At 58.1% G+C, this 20,248-nt stretch overlaps 2 protein-coding genes across 5 annotated transcripts in view; one reads left to right on the forward strand and one right to left on the reverse strand.

The window, feature by feature from the left end:
- The window catches only part of Tecpr1 (tectonin beta-propeller repeat containing 1), a 29,169-nt gene extending 13,211 nt beyond the window's left edge, over positions 1–15,958 (forward strand). For all 4 annotated transcript variants that reach the window (XM_047533297.1, XM_047533299.1, XM_047533298.1 and 1 more), the window contains 16 exons: positions 1,031–1,533; positions 1,922–2,067; positions 2,961–3,116; positions 3,897–4,046; positions 4,132–4,289; positions 5,323–5,450; positions 6,175–6,277; positions 9,731–9,827; positions 9,940–10,019; positions 11,007–11,063; positions 11,557–11,737; positions 12,264–12,399; positions 12,958–13,050; positions 13,955–14,061; positions 14,167–14,286; positions 14,425–15,958. In XM_047533297.1, the coding sequence (XP_047389253.1) occupies positions 1,031–1,533; positions 1,922–2,067; positions 2,961–3,116; positions 3,897–4,046; positions 4,132–4,289; positions 5,323–5,450; positions 6,175–6,277; positions 9,731–9,827; positions 9,940–10,019; positions 11,007–11,063; positions 11,557–11,737; positions 12,264–12,399; positions 12,958–13,050; positions 13,955–14,061; positions 14,167–14,286; positions 14,425–14,520 (2,311 nt within the window). In that variant the 3' untranslated portion in view covers positions 14,521–15,958. The remainder of the gene's footprint in view (positions 1–1,030; positions 1,534–1,921; positions 2,068–2,960; positions 3,117–3,896; positions 4,047–4,131; positions 4,290–5,322; positions 5,451–6,174; positions 6,278–9,730; positions 9,828–9,939; positions 10,020–11,006; positions 11,064–11,556; positions 11,738–12,263; positions 12,400–12,957; positions 13,051–13,954; positions 14,062–14,166; positions 14,287–14,424) is intronic.
- A 2-nt stretch (positions 15,959–15,960) lies between these two features.
- On the reverse strand, positions 15,961–19,850 carry Bhlha15 (basic helix-loop-helix family member a15). The gene is made up of 2 exons (XM_047533301.1): positions 19,800–19,850; positions 15,961–19,044 (listed from the first exon to the last, which is right to left on the reverse strand). The coding sequence occupies exon 2, from the start codon at positions 18,987–18,989 to the stop codon at positions 18,429–18,431; it is 561 nt and encodes a 186-aa protein (XP_047389257.1). The 5' UTR covers positions 18,990–19,044; positions 19,800–19,850; the 3' UTR covers positions 15,961–18,428.
- Between the last annotated feature and the right edge of the window lie 398 nt (positions 19,851–20,248).

Below are 20,248 nucleotides of genomic sequence, written 5' to 3' on the forward strand. Positions count from 1 at the left end.
TGCAAAGATATACAAATAACCAAAAGAAACATGAAAAGAGCTCAGTATCACTAGTCATTTGGGAAATGCAAATTAAAACCTCAGTGACATAACCACTTCACAGCAACCAGGACGGCCATAATCAAAAGAAAGATAGTCACAAGTACTGGTGAAGATTCATGGAAATGGGAACCCTCATACATTGCTGATGAGGACATAAAATGGAGCCCTTGTTGTGAAAAAGAGTTTGGTGGCTCCTCCAGAAGTTAGGCATAGAATAGCCACATGACCCAGTAAATCCACTTTTTGGTGTATAAACAAAAGAATTGAGTACAAGTGTTCAAGCAAAAATGTATACAGGAATGTTTTTAGAAGTATCAGGGATAATAACCAAAAGATGGAGGTAGCACAACATCCATCAGTGGTAGAATGGATGGGCCAAAAGTGGTGTACCCATTTTTGGTCTATCCATTCTTCCATGTAATGGGGTGATATTGACCAATAAAAGAAATGACGTACTGACATGTGGTACCACGTGCATGAACACTGAAAACATGATGCTAAGTGAAAGAAGCCAGATGCGGAAGGCCACCCATTGGTCCCACGATTCAATTTATATAAAATGTCCGGAATAGGCAAATCTGTAGTGACAAAAAGCAGATTAGCAGTTGCCGAAGGGGTTGTGGGTGGAGGAAGGGGAGGGTGGGAGTGACTGCCTGGTGGGCACAGGGTTTCCATTTGGTGATGAGAAAGTTCTCGAACTCAGTAGAGATGAGGTTGTACAACATCAACCCACTAAATGCCACTAATCGAACGCTTTAGGATGGTTTGTTTTACCACAGTGAAAAAGATGCTAATTCCTGATCTTCACCCCTGGGCACATTGAGGTGATTGGTCTGGGGTGAGGCCCAGGCGTTTCAGCTCCCTGGGAAGCAGGTCTTGTGCAGAAGAGGAGACAGGAGTTCAGAGAGGTCATGGCTCCTGAGGTCACATGGGTAGTCACAGTGGGACTGCACATCCCCCATGATGATCTGCTCTGTTCTGTTCCCAGTGCTGGCTGCTTCTTTGGTGATGAGGTGAGGGTCAGTAGTGACTCTACATCCCATGACACTGACGTTTCTTCAGAAGTTGAGAGACGGGACCTTGAGCAGCCTCTCCCCAGAGAGTCTTTGGACAATCCCAGGAACCCCAAGGAGAGCTCAGCCTTGGAACCTGGGGTCAGCAGGACTGCAGGTTGCGATGAGGAGAAGGCCTGCCCAACTGAGGGCAGAGGGGAGCCTGCTCCGGCCACTGGTCCCAATGAGCACCCTGGCCTGGCCTCCACCCCAGCTGAGCTGCCCTGGACCAACATTGACCTGAAGGAGCCCAAGAAGGCACCCAACCACTCAGCTGCTGGCTTTCCTGAGACCACCGGCCTCTCCTCACTGGGGCTCTTCCCCCTGGGCTTGGAGGAGCCCTACGGGGCGGATGACCACCCACTGTGGGCCTGGGTGTCAGGAGGTGGCTGTGCAGTGGAGGCAGGCTCCGTGCTCAAGTGGTTCACTGTCCAGTCTGGTAAGGGCCATGTAGGGTCGGTAGGACCAGGTGTCCCAGGAGATGCCGCTAAGGGGAATGGGGCATGGAGCAGGCCCACTGTCCTGCCTGAATGCCCCAGGCTGCTCAGCAGCCCTGACCCAGCCCTGGGTCTGTGTGGCCTTCAGAGTTCTACTGGGGTGGTCAAGAGAAGGAGCACAGAAGCCAGGCATCCCCTGCCCTCTGCAGTCCTCTCCCAGTCCCGGCTGGGGACAGTAACTTGCTTATGAGAGCAGACTGTGGGAGGAGGGCTCACAGGACATGCCACCGAGATCGGAGCTTCCAGCAGGAAGGGCTGATGTGGGGGTGGGGAGAGCAAGCCCTGGCCTCCTGCCTAGCTGTGGCAGGATGACACTCTGGCCTCCTGCAGGCCTGTCTCCCTCAGTGCAGACGCTGTCCCTGTCCATCACGCCAGCCCAAACTGCCGCCTGGAGGAAGCAGATCTTCCAGCAGCTCACGGAAAGGACCAAGCGGGAGCTGGAGAACTTCAGGCATTACGAACAGGCCGTGGAGCAGGTGGGCACCCAGCTGCCCCCAGTGCCTTCTTTTCAGGAGACACTCATTGAGTGGGCCAGAGGAACATGGAGGCCTCTGTCCGTCCATCTTGGATGTGCACCATTGCTTTCAGGCCCCAGGGTGGACTCAAGGATCAGGAAGTGGCTTGTTTATTCCTCCATCCTAAAGGACTTTTGTTGGGACCTCACTGTCTTTAGGGCACTTTGTGGGCACTGGGGCCCAGAGATGGCGACGGGCTCAGGGGTGGGAGCAGGCAGGAGGCGAGAAGCAAATCCTGGCGTTCTTGCCCTGCCTGAGAACCGAGTGCCCTATGGTCTTGCATTTTGTTGAAATGGGTCCGGATAGAGCTGTGGGCAGCCACACCCTGCCCATGGCGGCCCTGCCTGGCATGGCCCATGCAGCCTCCAAGGTGGAGCACCACTCTTAAAGGCCCAGAGTCAGGCTGAGGAGGGAGGAACCGCACCAGGCACACACTGGGCTGCCCTCGGAGGCCCTGGCCCATGCTCATCTTGTGCAGAAGCTTCCAAAGTTGGGTCTCAGCTCAGGGCAAACCATGTTTCCAGGTCTGACTCCCTTTCTACCACTGGGCTGGCTACAGATCGTCCCTGAGCCCCAATTCCCCATCCAGAACATGGTCTAACCATGCCAGTCCCCCTGGCTAGGTGAGAAACAGCAGCCGATGTAGACGGCTCTGACTGGGTACGGTGCCTGATAGCGACTGTCGTCAATGGGAAGAGGGGCAGCTGGGAGGGTGGAGGCTGGGAGCACCGGGCAAGGAGCCCCTCACCATGCCAGCCGAGGTTAGGATCCAGCGTAGCTCAGGGGTGCCGGGAACTGGGGTCTGTGGACCTGCTTGTGATGGTGTCCCTACTGCCCGGATGCCCATATGACAGTCGGTGTGGGTGAAGACCGGGGCCCTGCAGTGGTGGTGTGACTGGAAGCCCCACAAGTGGGTGGACGTCCGCGTGGCCCTGGAGCAGTTCACGGGGCACGATGGGGCTCGAGACAGCATCCTCTTCATCTACTACGTGGTCCACGAGGAGAAGAAGGTAACCAGCAGCGGGTGAGGGGAGGGCATCCTCAAGGGACAGGGTTTCCTGGAGAGGGCATGCAGGGCGGTCTCCAAGGTGCTCACTCCAGTCTGGCCAGTTCACAAGGTGCCCAGTCTTGCTCATGCCAGTGGTAGGCCTGTGTGCCTCTGTATGTGTGTGTGTGTGTGTGCATGTGCGCACGTATGTGTGCACATGTGTGTGCACACGCACGCCACACCACAGCCTCCTAGAGCCACCTGCCCTCTAGCAGCCATTTACAGTCACTAGTTTTTTAACTCAGAAGTCAGGCTGGGGAAGAGGAGGCTACCCATCCTCCTGACAGCTGGCATGTGCCAGGCAGTCAACACCAAAAAGAATTTCTTTAAAATGTCACTAATGCCAAGCACAGTGGCCTCGCCTATGGTCCCAGTGACTCATTAGGCTGAGGCAGGAGGATATCAAGTTCAAGGCTAACCTGGGCAAGTTAGTGAGAACCTATCTCAAAAAAAATAAAAAGGTGAGGAATATAGTTGAGTGGTGAATCACCCCTGGGGTCTGTCCTCTATAGTGCAAAAGAGAAAAATGTCACCAAAGCATGTGTTCGCAAAGTGCGGCTTCAGTACTGGCACCTGCTGGGCCCTGTAGCTGCCGGCGTGACTAGCAGGCCCCAAGGAAGAGCTCTAGAATGAGAGTGGCCCCAACCCTGCCCGCGATCACTGCCGCTTGGAGCCCCAGCACTGCCCTGAGGCCACCCTGTGCCCAGGGTGACAGCCTTGCTGTGTGCTCCTCTTCCAACAGTACCTTCACGTGTTCCTCAATGAGGTGACAGTGTTGGTCCCAGTGCTCAACGAGGCCAAGCACTCCTTTGCCCTGTACACCCCCGAGAGGACACGGCAGAGGTGGCCGGTGCGCCTGGCTGCTGCCACCGAGCAGGACATGAATGACTGGGTGAGTGAGTAGGGGCCCCAAGGGCCAGGGCATACGGGGCAGCCAGGCTCGGCCTGCCCCAGAGTGACTGACCAGGTCTCCACAGCTCGCCCTGCTCAGCCTGTCCTGCTGTGAGAGCCGGCGGGTCCACGGCCGCCCATCCCCACAGGCCATCTGGTCCATCACCTGCAAGGGAGACGTCTTTGTGAGTGAGCCCAGCCCAGACCTGGAGGCCCACGAGCACCCACTGCCCTGTGACCAGATGTGAGTGGGCTGCACCTGCATGGGCCTGGGGCCTTCCTTCCTCTTCCCCTGAGCACCTAGAACTTGTGGTTCCAGAAGTAGGGGTCAGGAAGACCAGCCAGAGCCACCGCTAGACCTACTCAAATCTGGGCTCAGCCCAGGTCAGTGCCACCCACTCAGCAGTCACAGAATGGCCAGGGGAACGTGGAGTAAGGTCACCAGACTTGACTTGCACTCTGTAGGGCTCCCGGGTCAGAGAAGCCAATCTCCCACCACCAGCACACGGACTCAGGCTGCTCCGCCACCTCTCTCTCCTCTGAGCCCCTTCGCTCAGGCCCCTGGAGGCAGAGGAGAGAGAATACCTGGAGTGGTTCTTGGGGTAAAGCTGGCAGGCTTGGCAGTCGGGTGTGGGGCAGCTGTGTGGGGTGTGGGAGGCCTGGAGCAGGCTTAGGCTAGCTCGGGGTGGCTCTTTGGGGGCATTTAAAGTCACAAGAGGGAACGAGATCACTGAGGGCCATGGTGTAAACAGAACCCTGAGGAGAATCAGCAGGGGACACTTCCTGATCAGGTGCTGGACTCAGTTACCATGGGTCACCATGGAGCTCTGGAAACCCCCACCATAGAGGGGGATCCTGGATGCTCACTGAAGCCATGTGCGCCCCACACCTTCAGATGACAGGGTCATGGCTTCAACCTGCAGGAAGCTGACCCAGCTGCTGGTCTTACTGTTGCCCCTGCAGATGATGAGACATTCTTGCCCTCTGTCCTGGCCTTCACGCCTGGCCACACCTGCATTGTGTGGCCAGCCGGTCCCCATACCCCAGCCTGCAGGGGATCTCCACCCTGATCATTCAGCTCAGGGTTGGGGACAGGCTCCTGAATACCTGCTTTGCCCTCTTTAATGTCGGTTAACACTAAAGTGGGGGCCAGGTGTGTTACCAGTTCTGCTGGACCCAGGACTTGTAGGACAGCTTGTCCATGAGAGGCCAAAAGGAAAGGCCCAGGACAGGTGGAAGGACAAAGCTGGACTGAGATGCCTTTCTCGGCCCTCTAGGTTCTGGCGGCAGATGGGAGGCCACCTGCGGGTGGTGGAGGCCAATAGCCGTGGCGTGGTATGGGGCATCGGCTACGACCACACGGCCTGGGTGTATACAGGTGGCTATGGCGGAGGCTGCTTCCAAGGTGAGATGGCTAAAGTGCCCCTGGCTGGCAGGACTAGCTCCCAGGCCTGCCCAGAGCCTTCCCAGGTGCTCCCTCCTCTAATCCCCTTCTGGTTTCCCTGTCCAGTGCCAGGGCTGCTGTCCCAGTACTGACACTTGGCTAAGAGCTGGCTGACAGGTGACCTTCACCACTGCCAGCCTCTACCGAGGACAGTTCCAGGCCAACCCATGAGACATGAGAGCCCGGAGACCAGGTCTCGCCTCCACGAAGCCCTCCAAGAATGAGTGGAGGGCCTTGAAGATTCTAGAAGGCAGCTGCCAGGTTTCAGCCCCTGGTTTCACAGATGAGTCCTCAGGGTGCACTGGGGCAGCTCCGCGACCCAGGCCTCCTGACGGCCTGGCCCAACCCCTGAGTCCTGGTGGGCCTGTGGAGAGCAGAGGCAGAAGCAAGTGTGGAAACAGAATGTGCTGGGAACAGAGCATGGGTTGGGGTGTGGGAGGTGGCGTGCTCGGGAGGTTCTCATCCAGGCAGTGCAGCCCCAGAGTAGGCATGTCACAGAGCAGAGACACCCAAGCCCGACAGGCCCTGTGAGATTCACTTAGCAGGCCTGCAACCCGGCTCAGCTGCCTGGCTCCAACCCACCCTCCCCACCCTTTCTCTGAGGGCCTTGGTGCTTCAGAAGGAAGTCAGGGGTTCCAGGCAGGCCAGTGGGGCCTCAGGACCATGTGGCCTCCTCTGCCCACAGGCCTGGCCAGCAGCACCAGCAACATCTACACACAGTCGGACGTGAAGAGCGTCTACATCTATGAGAACCAGCGCTGGAACCCCGTCACAGGCTACACCAGCAGGTGAGTGGCACCAGGGCACCCTGCCTGGGCCAGGTCACAATCCTGACAAAACTGGACAGCAGTGTCCAGTGCAGCCTCGAGCTGGCATCAGGCCCTCTACGTGGAATTAACTGAATGTTACTGCTTGTGGAGGGCGCTTTTCTTGGTATAATGAATATTAAAACTTGCTTACTAAGGGGTGTAACATAAAAAGTTCACGATACTTATGTATGTATTACATACATACCGTGTGCACCTCCCACTGGGCTCACACCTCCAACACCAGGTCAAGAGACAGAACATTGCCGAATCGCACCCAGCCCCCACCATCCCCCCACCCCACTTGCCAAGCCCCAAATCCTAACCGCTAACAAGATGGTGGTCTTATTTGGGTGTTTAGGCAGGTGGAGGTGGTGAGGGACTGTCTCCTGTCTTGCCGGAATTTTCTCTCAGCAACTTTTGATGTTTAAGTGCATGTAGTGTAGTTGATCAGTCCTTTCCTTTATATTAAGTTAGGATCTTTAAAAAAATCCTGAAGTGAAATCTTACAATCTGCATAACTCTGTGGTGGTCACCTCAAAGCAGCCACAGGCAGCATGTCCCTGAAGGAGCACCAGAGTCGCCATCAAACTCATATACAGATGCCAAAATTTGAACTGCATAAAATTTCCACCCGCCACAAAATGTGATTTTTCTCTTGATCTTTATCGACCACTTAAAAATATAAAAGTCACTTAGCTGACAGGCAGTTCCAGAACAGACGTGCGCCTGTTTGGGCCCACGGGTTGTCATTTGTTGACCCCGTTCTGTAAGCTTCATTCCTCAGCCTGGGGAGTTGCGTCTGGAACTGTTATGTGTACTACGTGGCATGAGGTCCTTTGTTTTGTTTGGTGTGGTTTCCATTTATTCATATGATTTAATAAGGCTTTGTTTTCCCCGGTGTACAGTTGCTGTAGCATCTTTGAGCCTTTCCCCTTTCCTTGCAGTACTGGGGATTGGACTCAGGGACTCTCTACCACGGAGCTACATCCCCGGCCCTCTGTTCATTTTTATTTTGGGCCAAGGTCCCGCTAAGTTGCCCAGGCTGGACTTAACTTGCAATCCTCCTGGCTTGCGAGGTCACAGGTGTGGCCATTGCCCTGGGCTCTCTTGGAGCATCTGCAGGGCAGTGGGGCACCTCCTGCTGGTGCTTCTTGTGTGAACCACGTGCTTTGAAAGCAGAGGTTAGTCCTTATTGACGAGCTCCTCGAAGGCCACGCTGGCCAGGAAGCGTAGCTCTTCAGGTCTCCAAGACCATGGTAGGGACACATGTCTCTTACAGTTGGGAAATACCTCCAAGTTTGTCATACAGGACTAGCTGATGGAGCTGGTCCCAAATTTTGCCGTTAGACCCCTTCTTTCAGGCCTTGTTCACAGGGTCTTTTTCTTTCTGAGCTGCCTCTCTCGGGGTCTCCTTCCTTCTCTCCGTGACCTTTCTTCTTGCCTTTCACGAGACCTAGAAAGCGGTGGTGACCACTTGTAGCCTTGCAGGGATGTGATTTTCACTTGAAATATCCAGGGACTCTCGCTCCTTATTGAAAAGACTGTCCTTTTCCTCCTGGATTATAGGGTGCTTTCGTCTTAAATCAGGTGTCCACACGGCGCGACTCCACTCCACGCCTTTCTCTTCCATCAGGCTATTGGGTGTCCTGAGGCTAATCCCACATTGACCCAGTTATGGTCCCTTTACAGGAGGTTTTCAGTGCTAAAGGGACAAATCCTCTCACTGTCTTCAGTGATCTATTTTTTAACTATTCTTCTCGATGAACTTGAAAAGCAGCTTGTCCCAGTCCTGGAAAGCCATTGGGTGGCCTTGAGTCTGACGCTCAGTTCGGGTACAATAGCTGCCTTACGTAGTAAGTCTCTAAAATGCCAACAGAGTTCATTCTTCCACTAATTAACTTCTTTTCCTCCTTTTCTTTTTTTGTCGAGATACTCGGGATTAAACCCACGGCCTCACTCACTGCTAGGCAAGTGCTCTATCACTGAGCTATGCCCAGCCCTATAATTTCTTCTTAATCAGATTTTGTGATTTTTTTTTTCTTTTCTTTCTTTTTATATTTTATTTTTCTAGTACTGGGAAATGAACCCAGGGGCATGCTACCACTATGCTACACTATTTTCTTTTTTTTGTTAATTTTAAGACAGGGTCTAAATTGCCCAGGCTGGCCTCAAACTGGATCTTCCTGCCTCGGCCTCCCAAGTATCTGGAATTATGGGTGTGCACCACCCTGCTCAGGTTTTGAGATTTTCTACATAGGGATCTTGACATCTTTAAAGACAGTATTTCATATTTTTGGTGCCATTATAAATGGCATATTCAGATTTGTTAATTTCATGGTTTTTAACTGAGGCCAGAGTGCAGTTGGTTTCCTTTCTGGCTTTTTCAAAGTTGGTGAAATAAATATCAGGCAATTGAGGAACAAGCTTCATGGCTGCTCCAGTCTCACTAACCAGAGATACTAACTTCCCTGTGCATTTTGGTGTCCTTCTCACCTCCTTTGATGCATGTGGGCCTCTGGGAGGGGAGAAAGACCAGTGCGTGAAGGTAGGCTGCAGGGACAGTCCACCCGAGGCGACCCTGCCCATCCCACCTTCACTCAGCCCTGGATGCAGGACAACCCACAAGCACTTCCTGTGTGTAAATATTTGTGTGTCTCACTGTTTATCCTAGTAAACCAGAGGCAGAGCTTTCCTGAGGCAGTGGGTACTCCCAGAAGCCCACACCCGGACTGTACCAATGTCCACGGCCTGCATGTGCTTGACCTTCCGCTTCCCCTCTCCCCTCCTTGTCCTTACCAGGAAGGGCTCGCTGCTCCCTAATCCAGAGAGAGAGCCAGGTGGGCATCCCAAACATGCTCCAGCCGTGGGCTCTGGGCACCTGGGCCTCACAGCTGCTGCCCACACCTGGTTCCTGTGCTGCTTGCTGCTGTCATAGTGCCCTGTGTGGCTGTGTGGCCTGGACAATAGAGATGCATTGTCCTGGGCTCTGGAGGCTGGAAGTCAGAGGTCAGGGTGTCACAGGGCTGGTTCCTTCTCTCCTCTTCTGCCTCGCCAACAGCGCTCTTCACATCCTCCTCCCTCTGCGTGCATGTGGGTCTGCATTTCCCCTTTATATACCAGTCAGAGTAGGGCCACCCTCGTGACCTCCTCTCAATCAGATCACATTCGTACTTACTGGCTATTAGGACTTCATAGTCTTTTGGGGACACTATTCGACTCATAACCCCAGGGAAAGAGAGGCAGCTCTCAGACAGCACTGTGGCCTTGGTGGACAGCATGGTTGTTATGGCAGGGCACCATGGTGACGTGCGTTGCCTGGTTGGTCTCCCCACCATGGGCCAGTTCTGAGTTTGCCCGCCACGCCTGGCGAGCGACTGTGCCTGGGGCCTGCTCCCAGGGTCTCTTCACCTCCCTGCTCTTGTCCTGCTGCAGGGGTCTGCCCACTGACCGGTACATGTGGAGCGATGCCACTGGGCTGCAGGAATGCACCAAGGCTGGCACAAAGCCCCCGTCCCTGCAGTGGACCTGGGTGAGCCCCCGGTGGCCCGGAGGAGGGGGCCCTCCTGCACCACCCTGCCCTCCCCAAGTTCCTGGCTGGCTGCAGACCTGGGCGTCCCGTTCTCACTGACACTCCTCCCCAGGTCTCTGACTGGCACGTGGACTTCAGCATCCCAGGGGGCACAGACCAGGAGGGCTGGCAGTACGCCAGTGACTTCCCTGCGTGAGTGTCTCTGCCCTGGGCTCGTGGGCCAGGTCCTTGAGCATCAGGACCCTGGGCTGGGTGGCCTCCTGGCTCTTACCCCTCTGCCAGGCTGGCCTGCCCCAGCCCTGGTCACTTCAGCTGCTACGGGGGTGGGGCTGGTGGAGAGGAGTGGGAGCACCACCCACACCTGGCCCACCTGGCTGCTGTGGTTCCTTAGCACCTGGCTCCATCCTGCTGTGTCAGCCTGAGGGTTCTGGAGGGACCAGTGGTGGGACCTGCTGTTCTGGGCTGAGGGGCTTCAAGAGGGCAGGGGACCTTGGGCACCTTAGCAGGGAGTCCTGGGGGACTTTGGGCCATTTCCTGGATGCCAGGTGGTAGTGGGGCCAATGCAAGGGAAAATGTCAGGGTGAAGGGCAGCCCCTTCTAGGCCCTTGGAGTGAGGCAGGCGCCATTCTGGGAGGCAGGTGTGCCCAGGTGGGTGGGTGGACAAAGAAGCAGATGCTGAGCCACAACGTGGAGGCTAGTGGGCAGTGGGCGGTGTTGAGGTCCATGTGGCTGTATGGACCCTCACAGTGTGAACCATGTCCAGTCCAAGGAAGACCAAGCCAGGGAGCCTGGATGGACCTCGAGTGGGTGGCTTCCCAGCAGGACGCAGCTGGGAGGAGGAGGAAGGTCCCGCGACTAGGCCTCCAGCACTCAGCCTTCCTCCCTCAGCCTCAGACTGAGGGCTCCCCCCAAGAAAAACTCTTATAGGGCCTGGGAGGGGAAGGCCCCCTCTCCTGACCCTCTGAATGGGCAGTGCCAGCCCAGGCCCCAAGGAGGCCCCGGTCCCAGGAGGCCCCAAGCCCAGGGGGCCTTTGTAGCAAGACAGCCCTGACCCCACACTCATCTGACCCCCTGACCTACATCAAGGCTTTGCTCTGCAGCAGTTGGAAAAGAACGTGTGTAGTGTCCTTTTCCAGAAACTCCCGCTAGGTGGTCTTGGTTTTACCTCCTCTTCTGCAGCTCATACCACGGGTACAAAACCATGAAGGATTTTGTCAGGAGAAGGTGCTGGGCCAGGTGAGCTGGAACCACAGGGTGGTGGGGGTCACAGCCTGGCTCTTCCTGGGCCAGATCTGCTGGCCTCTGACCTCAGTCTCTGGGGAAGAAACGGGGAGGGGGGAGGGAGGAGAAAACCCAAAGTAAATGTCAGCCCAGGAAATGCCCGCGGGCTCCCCGCGCTCTGGTTTCTGAAGAGTTTGTTTTCAAGAACAAATAAGAGAAATGTCACTGGCAGGCCCTGCTTGTGGGTAGGAGGGAGGCCTGGTCGAGTTGGGGGAGGTGTAGGGGGCAGAGAGGGGGCCCCTCACTCCTGCCCCCGTGGTGCCCTCCAGGGGTCCTGGCCCTGCCCTCCCTGAGCCTGGAGTCTTCTGCTTTCCTTCGCTGGCAGGTCGGCCATCTCAGTTCTATTCACTGCGCCCTCAGGTGTCCACCTTAGGTGGCCGGGGCAGTGCCAGCCCCTGAGGCTTGCTGTCATGCTGGGCCCCTGAGTGTGTATTCTTTCACTGAACAGAAAATGCAAGCTGGTGACCAGTGGGCCCTGGCTGGAGGTGGCTCCCATCGCCCTCGGGGACGTGTCCGTCATCCCAGAGAGCCCAGAGGCTGAGGGGTGCCAGCACAATGTCGCCCTCTGGGCCGTCAGTGACAAGGGGGATGTGCTGTGCCGCCTGGGCGTGTCTGAGCTCAACCCTGCGGTGAGCACCTCCGGGGTTCAGGACCGCCGTCATCCGCGTGCTTCCTCAAACCGGAACCTTGCTTTGGAGCCAGGCTGGCTCAGGCTCCCCAGGCCGGCCCAGGACGGCCCCTGTGCGTGGAGCTGGTCAGAGGGCCTCTGGGCAGTTGGTGCTGAGGATGAGTCGACAGGAGGAGCTGTCATCTTTCGGGGCCAGGACCTGGGCCAGGGGGTGGGGGGGACAGAAGGGGCCCAGGTGACATGGGGGCTCTCTGGCACCCTTGTTAAGGTGCACATGCAATTATTTTTCCTGCTTGAGGACTGAGAGGCCCAAGCCCAGGGGTTCAGCAGCAGGCCAGGATCAGGCTGTGGTCAGGGTGAGTCAGGCAAGGCCAGGTTCATGTGTCCCTGGGCTTCCCTGGACTCCCTGCCCTTCCCCAGGTTTCCAGCCCAGAATTAGATGCTGGATCTTGTGCCATACTTGGTCCTGGGGGCAGAGGGGCTCCCTGACTGGTGGCCACATCAGCTGTACCCCGTCCCGTCTCTAGGGTTCCTCCTGGCTACACGTTGGCACAGATCAGCCCTTCGCCTCTGTCTCCATTGGGGCCTGCTACCAAGTGTGGGCTGTGGCCAGGGATGGCTCTGCTTTCTACAGGGGCTCCGTGTCCCCCTCCCAGCCAGCCGGTGAGTGCCGCCTTCCAGGAGGGCCCCACGGACAGCACGCTGTGACGGGGCCATCAGAGCAAGGTTCCAGTTCAGCTTGAGAGGTGCTAGTGAGTGGTGCCTCTGGACCAGTCACAGGGCCAAGCCATAGCTGGTGACAGGGCCGCCCTTGTGCAGCTGTCCTACGCCCCGAGCCAGGCCTGTCTGACCCTTGCTGTGTGACCTACTGTGACCACTCTAGCTGCTCTTCATGGGTATCTGGAAAGTGTCCAGCTGGGAGGGTAGTCAGAGGGATGGCTGAGGGGCTTACAGCCCCCTCCACAAAGCGGAGGTTGAAGGTGGCCACCATGGCATGCCTGCTGTGTGCCAGGCTGGGCACCTTCAGGTCTACATTGGTTACACTGGTCTGTTGGGCCCCTGTTGACACCTGCCATGCCCTTCAAGGGCCCTGGGCAAGGCCAGGATATTGGGTGGACAGTGGAGCTGAGCAGCCTCGCTGGGCCTCAGCTCACCAGGCCCCAGCTGCATATGGACTCTCAGATTTGGTGGGCAGCCCCTGAGTCAGCTCTCCCGTCACAGGTGACTGCTGGTACCACATCCCACCTCCTCCCAAACAGAGACTGTCCCAGGTGTCTGTCGGGCAGACGTCTGTGTACGCCCTGGATGAGAATGGCAAGTGGCTTCTGTTCCTGCGTGGTCGGCTTGGATGGTGGGGTTCCCTGGGGGACAGTGGGCAGGCCACGGGGAGGCATGATCTCCATCAGGAGCCTGGGATGGCCCGCCTCTGGATCTCTTCTGGAGGTGCTTAGACTTTCCTGAGCCATGTTTCCCCTGGGGACATGGAGTGCCAGGTGTCAGAGACAAGCAGTTGGCCTATGCCAACTGGCCTCCACATTGTGGAGGTAGGACACTAAGCTGCAGTTCAGGTCTGGAGAACTTTGTACTGCCATGAGAGGTGTCCTGAGGTCAGCCTTGTTAACCAGGGCTCCCCAAGTTAACCAGGGCTGGGGGAGTCACTGGCTCCAGATAGCTAAACCCTAATTGGACAGAAAGCTGGTCATTGCCACCACTGTCAAGGCTGGTGACCACATGGCAGAGCTGGCACTGGGAGTGTCTTCTAGAAGATTCCATTCAGGCCTATGACATGGAGCCCCATGGGCAGCACAGGGCTGGTGTCAGCCATACCTGACCCCTCTGTCACCTTAGGCAGGGCTCTTAGGCAAGTTCTGTCACTATAGATGAGGAGATGGCTAGGAAAAGGCAGAATGGAGACTTGAAATCCAGGGTGTTTCTTCCAGATCCGGTTCTCTATTTTGTTTAAAAAATTCTTTGTCCTCAGTTTCTACCTCAGTAGAGACAGGATAACAGCAGCGCTGCCCAGCACAATGGGGCAATTATGAAGCGCAGGTGAAGCCCGGAGTGTGGAAAGGGCAGAGCTGGCTGCGGCCCAGGCTCGGCTGTGGGTCAGTGGGAGCCGGGGTGTGGAGAAGCATAGGGGCACCGCCCCCCACGTCCCAGACCCCGATGCACGCTGGAGGGCCGAGGCTCTGCCCTGACGTTGGCTGCCTCTCTCCAGGGAACCTTTGGTACCGCGGAGGGATCACGCCCAGCTACCCGCAGGGCTCCAGCTGGGAGCACGTGTCCAACAACGTGCGCAGAGTGTCCGTGGGGCCTCTGGACCAGGTGGGGAGCGGAGGGTGGCGGCTGCTTGGGGTCTCCGGGCTCCCTCCCTGGCCTTCCTGCTCCTGCCCACAGCTGGGCGGGGGCTTCAGCGGGCCTGTGTTTCAGGTCTGGGTTATTGCCAACAAAGTCCAGGGGAGCCATGGCCTGAGCCGGGGAACGGTGTGTCACCGCACAGGCGTGCAGCCCCAAGAGCCCAAGGGGCAGGGCTGGGACTACGGCATTGGGGTGAGTGTGCGCCACATCGCTGTGCCCCCTCCTGAGGCAGAGCCACTAGAGCTGTCAGCCTGGCTAGAGCCTGACAGAGCCCAGACAGAGCCCCTCAGGGGTCCTTGAGGCCTTGGTAATGTGGCTCTGTCTTTCTAGGGAGGCTGGGACCACATCTCTGTCCGGGCCAATGCCACCAAGGCCATCCGGAGTGTGTCCCAGGAACAGGAGGCTCGTGGCCCTGTCTGCTGCTGAGGCCACCCCTGTCACCTGGAGGCAGGGATGGTGACAGGCTCGAGGACGAAGCTCGAGCCCTTCTTGTGCTGAAGTGTGCCCCGTGAGAAGGTATCGCCCAGGCTGACTCAGGAGGGTGCCTGGTGGGGGGCGTGGCCCCATCGGAAGTGCAGGCTGAAGTGCCAGGGTGTGAAGCTCCGCTGGAGGCCCCCACACTGTCCCCAGTCTTGAGGAACTGGAGGAACTGCGGGCTGCGGGGAGGGCCGCGCCCCGCCCGCCCCACCTGCTCCTTCCCTGTGCCTTCCACCTGCCCAGTCCCTGAGCCTGGAACTTGGAGCTTGCCAGAAACTCTGGCCCTGGGAGCAGAGCCAGGGAGGAACGCTTCCGAGCCAGGTGCCCGTTGCATCTGGGCCCTGCCCTACCCCACGAGAAATGGCGGTGGGTCTCCAGGCCTCCTCAGAGCAACACTTGGGAGTTTTAAGAGTTAAGCGGAGCTGGCGAGTTGCAGATAAATGCTGAAGTGAGGTGTCCTCCGCAGGTGGGTCGGGGCCTGCTGGGGTGCGGGGGACATGGTGTCCAAGTGCAGGTTCACCTTGAGAGCCCTCCGTGGGGGAGGATCTGGGGCCCTGTTGCAGGATGGCTGGGTAGAGAGGAGCAGCATCCTGAGCCCCCCAGGCATTGTGGGAGCAACGCTGTGCCCACGGGCAGGTGTGGACGGAACCTGAGCTGTCCTGCCCCGGGGCAGGGAGAAGGCACCTTCCACCCGGAGGCGAGAGCCCTGCCTTGCCAGGTGAGGAGGAAGTGCCTGGCCTGCGGCCCTCGCCCTCCCTCCTGCAGCCTCCCCGCCGTGGTCACCCCCGTGTGACCCTTAGGCGAAGTCTCCAGCTACTTCCTACACTGTGCCTGGGAGGTGACCAGAGCCAGGCCCTGTCCACGCTCCTTCTGAGATGGAGCGAGTGGACTGGCCCCTGCCTGGCCCTCCCAGGCTGCGTCCTGTCCCGTGGTTAGGAGTGGCCAGCTCTGCGTTCACATGCGATTCCACTTTGCTGTGCAGGGCTTGTCACCAGAAGCTGACCCTAAGCATGGTCTCTCTGGGGGTCCCCTCCCACGTGCATTTGAGGGCCTGGTGTCCACAGTTTCTAGAGGTGGGACCAGGCATGCCTGAGTGCAGAGCCCAGGGGAAAGACAGGAGTGACCCTGGGGTGACCCTGTCGGCTTCTATCTCAGCGTCAGTTTTCAGGGCGGGCATCATGGATTGTTCCCCCACAATGTGACTTGTATGTTCCTGCTGTGACTTGCTGTCTGCAGGTGGCTCTTAGCGAGGCATTGAGGTGTCACTCTGCCCTCTAGAGTGACATGTCCTCTTGCTGCTCAGCACCAACTGTTCACCTGCTCAGCATCCCCACACTGTCTTGATCCCTTGGATGCTTTATTCAATAAAAATTTACACCAGTGTAAATGGCATATTTTTATTAATACATTTTGATTAAAATGCACAGTTCCCCATGCATCTGTATGGGGGGGGGCAGAGCAGCATTTGCCCTGAAATCTTTTATTTTCATTTACAACACAGCATCAATTTTACTAGTACTTTGAAGGGACCATTAGAAAAAAATAAAAGTAACGTTGGGTCACTTATGAAGCATTTTTCACCACAATGATGGGGCGCAGGCCATCCAGTACCAGTTGAGTTTTCCCAGATGGAAATTGCTTGCAGTTCTGGAGTCTTGCTCTGGGGGGAGGTGACAGGATCTGGTGGCCCAGGTGACCTGGGCTCAGAGCAGGTGGATGGCTCCAACCCACTCATCCAAGAACTTGAGAAAAGAGCCCTGCAGGATTGAAGAGTCCAGCCTGGGCTTGGGGTCCAGGGCATGTGTGGAGGGAGGCCCAGCAGCAGGCCCTGCTGACTGGCTGCCTGCCTGCCAACCTGTTTCCTGCCCTCTCCTCAAGAAGGACTTGGGCCTCTGAAGATCCTTGATGTGGCCAAGGGCATACAGATCCCTTGCCACAGGTGAATAAGGCCTGGCCAGCTGGGCCCAGGTCACTCTCTGGGAAACAGGTGCAGGTGCCATCTGAGTGCAGAAAGTGCCAGGAGGCCATTGTCCTACAAGGCAGTGATTCAGAGGCAGCCTGGTAAGCCAGCCACAGGTGGAGGGGATGGGCGCCTGGACAGAGCCCTGATGGCGCCCACCCCCCATGCTTCTGTACTTCACTAGTCAGCACACCTGGCAAGTGCAGGGTTGCACGGGGCCTGCTCTGGCCCAGACTGCTGGAAACAAGAGCAGCTGGTCTGCAGCCCCATGATTCCCTGCAGTGGAGGAGGCCTCTACCATCTTGTGAGCTGCTGGGTAGGTCCCCTACAGCAGGGAAGGACTGAGCCCTGTCCCAACCTCAGCTCACATTGGTTGGTGCCCTGACCACTGACCTTCCACAGTGGCCATCCGGGAGGGGCAGACAGGAAGACCTGGAGTACCCACCTAACCCATGAAGAATGCTAGCTGGGGCATTGAGGCCAGACCAGGCCTTCAGGGCTGGCAGGAGGGGCACAGGATCAAGTCTCCTTAGGACAGGGATACCAACAAGCCTAGGGCCATGTCCACAGAGCCTGACCAGGAAAGTTAAGATTGAGTGGTTAATGCCTGTTCCTTGGGGTGCACATGACCAGGGCTGACCCCAAACCCACTGGCACCTTCAGTGTCAGGTGCCACACCCCTCAAGCTTGGGTAGGGCAAGGCTGCCCACTGTGGGTGGCAAGAGTTCATGGCCCCCACCCACAGCAACTCAGGAGGGGCCTGGCTCCCAGGGGACTCTGGGACAGCCCTGGGCAGAGGGCCAGGGACGGGGAGATGCCAGCAGGGGTTGACAGCAAAGTGGCCGAGTCCGGCAGAGCCAGTGGGGCAGGAACGCCCCGACAGACGGAAGCAGGGCCAGAGGCGGTAGGGCTGCCAAGCCACCCAGTGCTTGCCATTAGGGAGTACACTGTAGGGGGAGGGACGCTCCTGCCACCTCAGGCTCCTCTTTGCACGAAACCCCAACAACTCAAAACAGGACCCAAGAAATCCTCAAGTCTTGTGCCAGTTAAATGGCGACCCCACATCAGCGACAGAAATGAAAATGAATAGCAAGCGGGGCGGGAGCCTGCAGGAGGCCCAGGACAAGCTCTCTCCCTGTGCAGGGGCTCTGGAGCTTCTCTCCAGGAACGTGGTCCCCTCTCCACCCCCCGCCCCACAGCACCAGGGCCGCAGACTCCCAGGCCCGCAGAGACCCTCCACAGGCAGAGCCGGAGAGCTGCTGCCTCCCCAGAAGCACCCACTTAAGAAGGAAGAAACTCCTCCCCGCCAGCTCCCTTTAGGAAGAACCCAAGATCATCGATTAGTGTTTCCAGGGGCTGAAGAGCCACCATCTTGGCTCTGCCACATTCCCTGGGGGGCTTTGGGCCCTGGGCCTGGGCTTACTCTAAACTGGGGGGCTGAGCTCATGCCCTTGCCCTACAATGGAGTGTGGAGGATCCCTCCCCGGCCTTGGCTTCTGCAATAGCGGGGGAACTCGTAAGCAAACATTTTCCTGGAATCTCCCCATGCCCAGGAGGGAGGCCCCCACTGGTGTCCACTTGGGAAGGTGAGGGCCTTTCCATACAGGCCTAGTCCACTTGGCTCAGAGATAAAATGGAGAACTTGGGATGTGCTGAGGGGCTTGGGGCTCATGCTGCCCAGGGTCATGGCCCAGACTAGACTGCTTTCTTGTCCCTTGGGCGACTGGAAGAACCTACTCCAGGGAGATGGCTGAGCTGAGCATTCAGGGAAGATGGATCTGCTGGGCCTGCAACCTCATGGAGTGTCACCAACTGGTCTGGGGCTTGCGGGAAGGACGACCAGGGTTGGGCTGGGCAGGCTGGGCCACCACTGCCAGCCCACCCCAGGGCCTGGCTGTTAGGTGCCCTCACGGAAGCTGTGGATCTGTGTGGAGTACCGCTGCAGGTGGCCCTGGGGTTGGGTCTCGGTGGCTCCAAGCGAGCCCCCAGCCGCCTGCTGCTGTTGCTGCTGGTAATGTTGGTAGAGCTTGGGGCCCTGCCCCTCCAGGCCCTGGAGGCAGCCACTGGACATGGTCAGGATGGTGGTGGTCAGCGACTTGATGTAGTTCTTGGCCAGCGTGAGCGTCTCGATCTTGGACAGCTTCTTGTCGGCCCGCACGTGCGGGATGACCTCCCGCAGGGCCTGGAAGGCGTTGTTGAGCTTGTGCATGCGCTGTCGCTCCCGCTCGTTGCTCTCCAGCCGCCGCTGGACGCTGCTCTCCCGACGGCCGCTGGCGCCCGGCCTCCGGCGCCCGCTCTCTGCCCGTGCCCCAGCTCCGCGGGTGGTCCTGCTCCGCAGACCCTTGGTCAGCTCTATTCCTGTGCCCGACTGGGGCCTGTCCACTGTCTGCTCCTCAGGCGTGGCCTCTGTGTCCTGCAGCGGTGCCCGGCGCCGGGGGGGCCGGTTCTTGGTCTTCATGGCTGCAGACGGGTCGTCTCAAGAGGTGGTGACTGGGAGGGGGAGGTCTTTGAAACTGAAATCCAGAACATAGGCCATTCTGTGGTCACTCAGCATGTCCAGTAGACACTCAGGGTGGCCTGTACGTGGGTGCCTTTGCCAAAGAAATGCTATCACTAGCCAGGGGCAGTGCAACACTTGGAGCAGGTAAGGAACCCCAAAGTCCTTCCCAATCACATACTGAACCCTGAGCTCGGGTGGCCCTGGGGCTGGACCTCAGTGGCCTCAAGTGTTCCTCCCAGCCTCTTGCTGCTTCTCCTCATCTCCCTGTTTAATTTACATAGAGCCCCAAAACTTTCCTGTATCTCATGTCCTGTCTCTAAGGGGGTGGGTGGCTCACATTGACCCGTGGACCTTATTCTGGTTCCATGCCCCTCACTGCTCCTGAACTTAGGTGACCTTTGACACTTTGTTTAGACCACCCAGAGATGTGTCCCAACCCTGGTTCAGAGTGGCCCCTTGGCTGGAGGTTGCAATGCCTCCTGTTTGCCCCAGGGATAGGCACGCTGCCTTGCAGGAAACACTCAGGGGCAATATTCGAACCAGAACCACTGTGGACATAAGGCACCTGTCACAGGTCAGAGGGTGACCATTGCAAGGGCCCTGTAGCAGAGCCGAGTACCACCACGTGGATAGCGCCAACTGTGTGCGTGTGTGTGGGCGGGCGGGGGCTCGCGGTGGCCACCCCCTGGGTTTTCTCCGATCGGCCCTCTGGTCCTGCCTCTGGGTCCCCTCCCCGCAAAGCACCCAGACGCCCAGACTCCCGGTTACCTGGGGATCCGCGGACGCACGCACCAAGGCTGCCCACGGGGGACAAGGACACGTCGCTTTAGCCGCCCCGGGCGGGGCCGCAGACGCATGTAAATGAGCCCGCTGGGCGGGGGCGGGGGCGGAGGCGGGGCCGGGGCCGGGCCGACAGCACCTGCGGGCCGGGTGGGCGGCCACGCCCCCGTTCTCGGACCGGGTGGCAGCGCAGTGGCGGCCCGCCCCCTGCCTACCCACGGGCCAGCTGCTCCGGGTCCGCCTGGAGCTCAGGCCGGCCGGTGCAAGGCGGGCGGCCGCTCTGCGGGTGGGGAGCCCCAGCTTCATGAGGCCTGCGGAAGCCCCGGGACCGCACCTGGGGTAGAGGCTCAGAAGGCCCAGCCAGCCAGTCGCCAAGCAGCCGCTCTTATAATAGAGAATCTTAACTAATTTTTAGAATTTTGAGACAGGGCTGCCCT

Source organism: Sciurus carolinensis, chromosome 18 (genome assembly GCF_902686445.1).
Source record: "Sciurus carolinensis chromosome 18, mSciCar1.2, whole genome shotgun sequence".
NCBI lineage: Eukaryota > Metazoa > Chordata > Mammalia > Rodentia > Sciuridae > Sciurus > Sciurus carolinensis.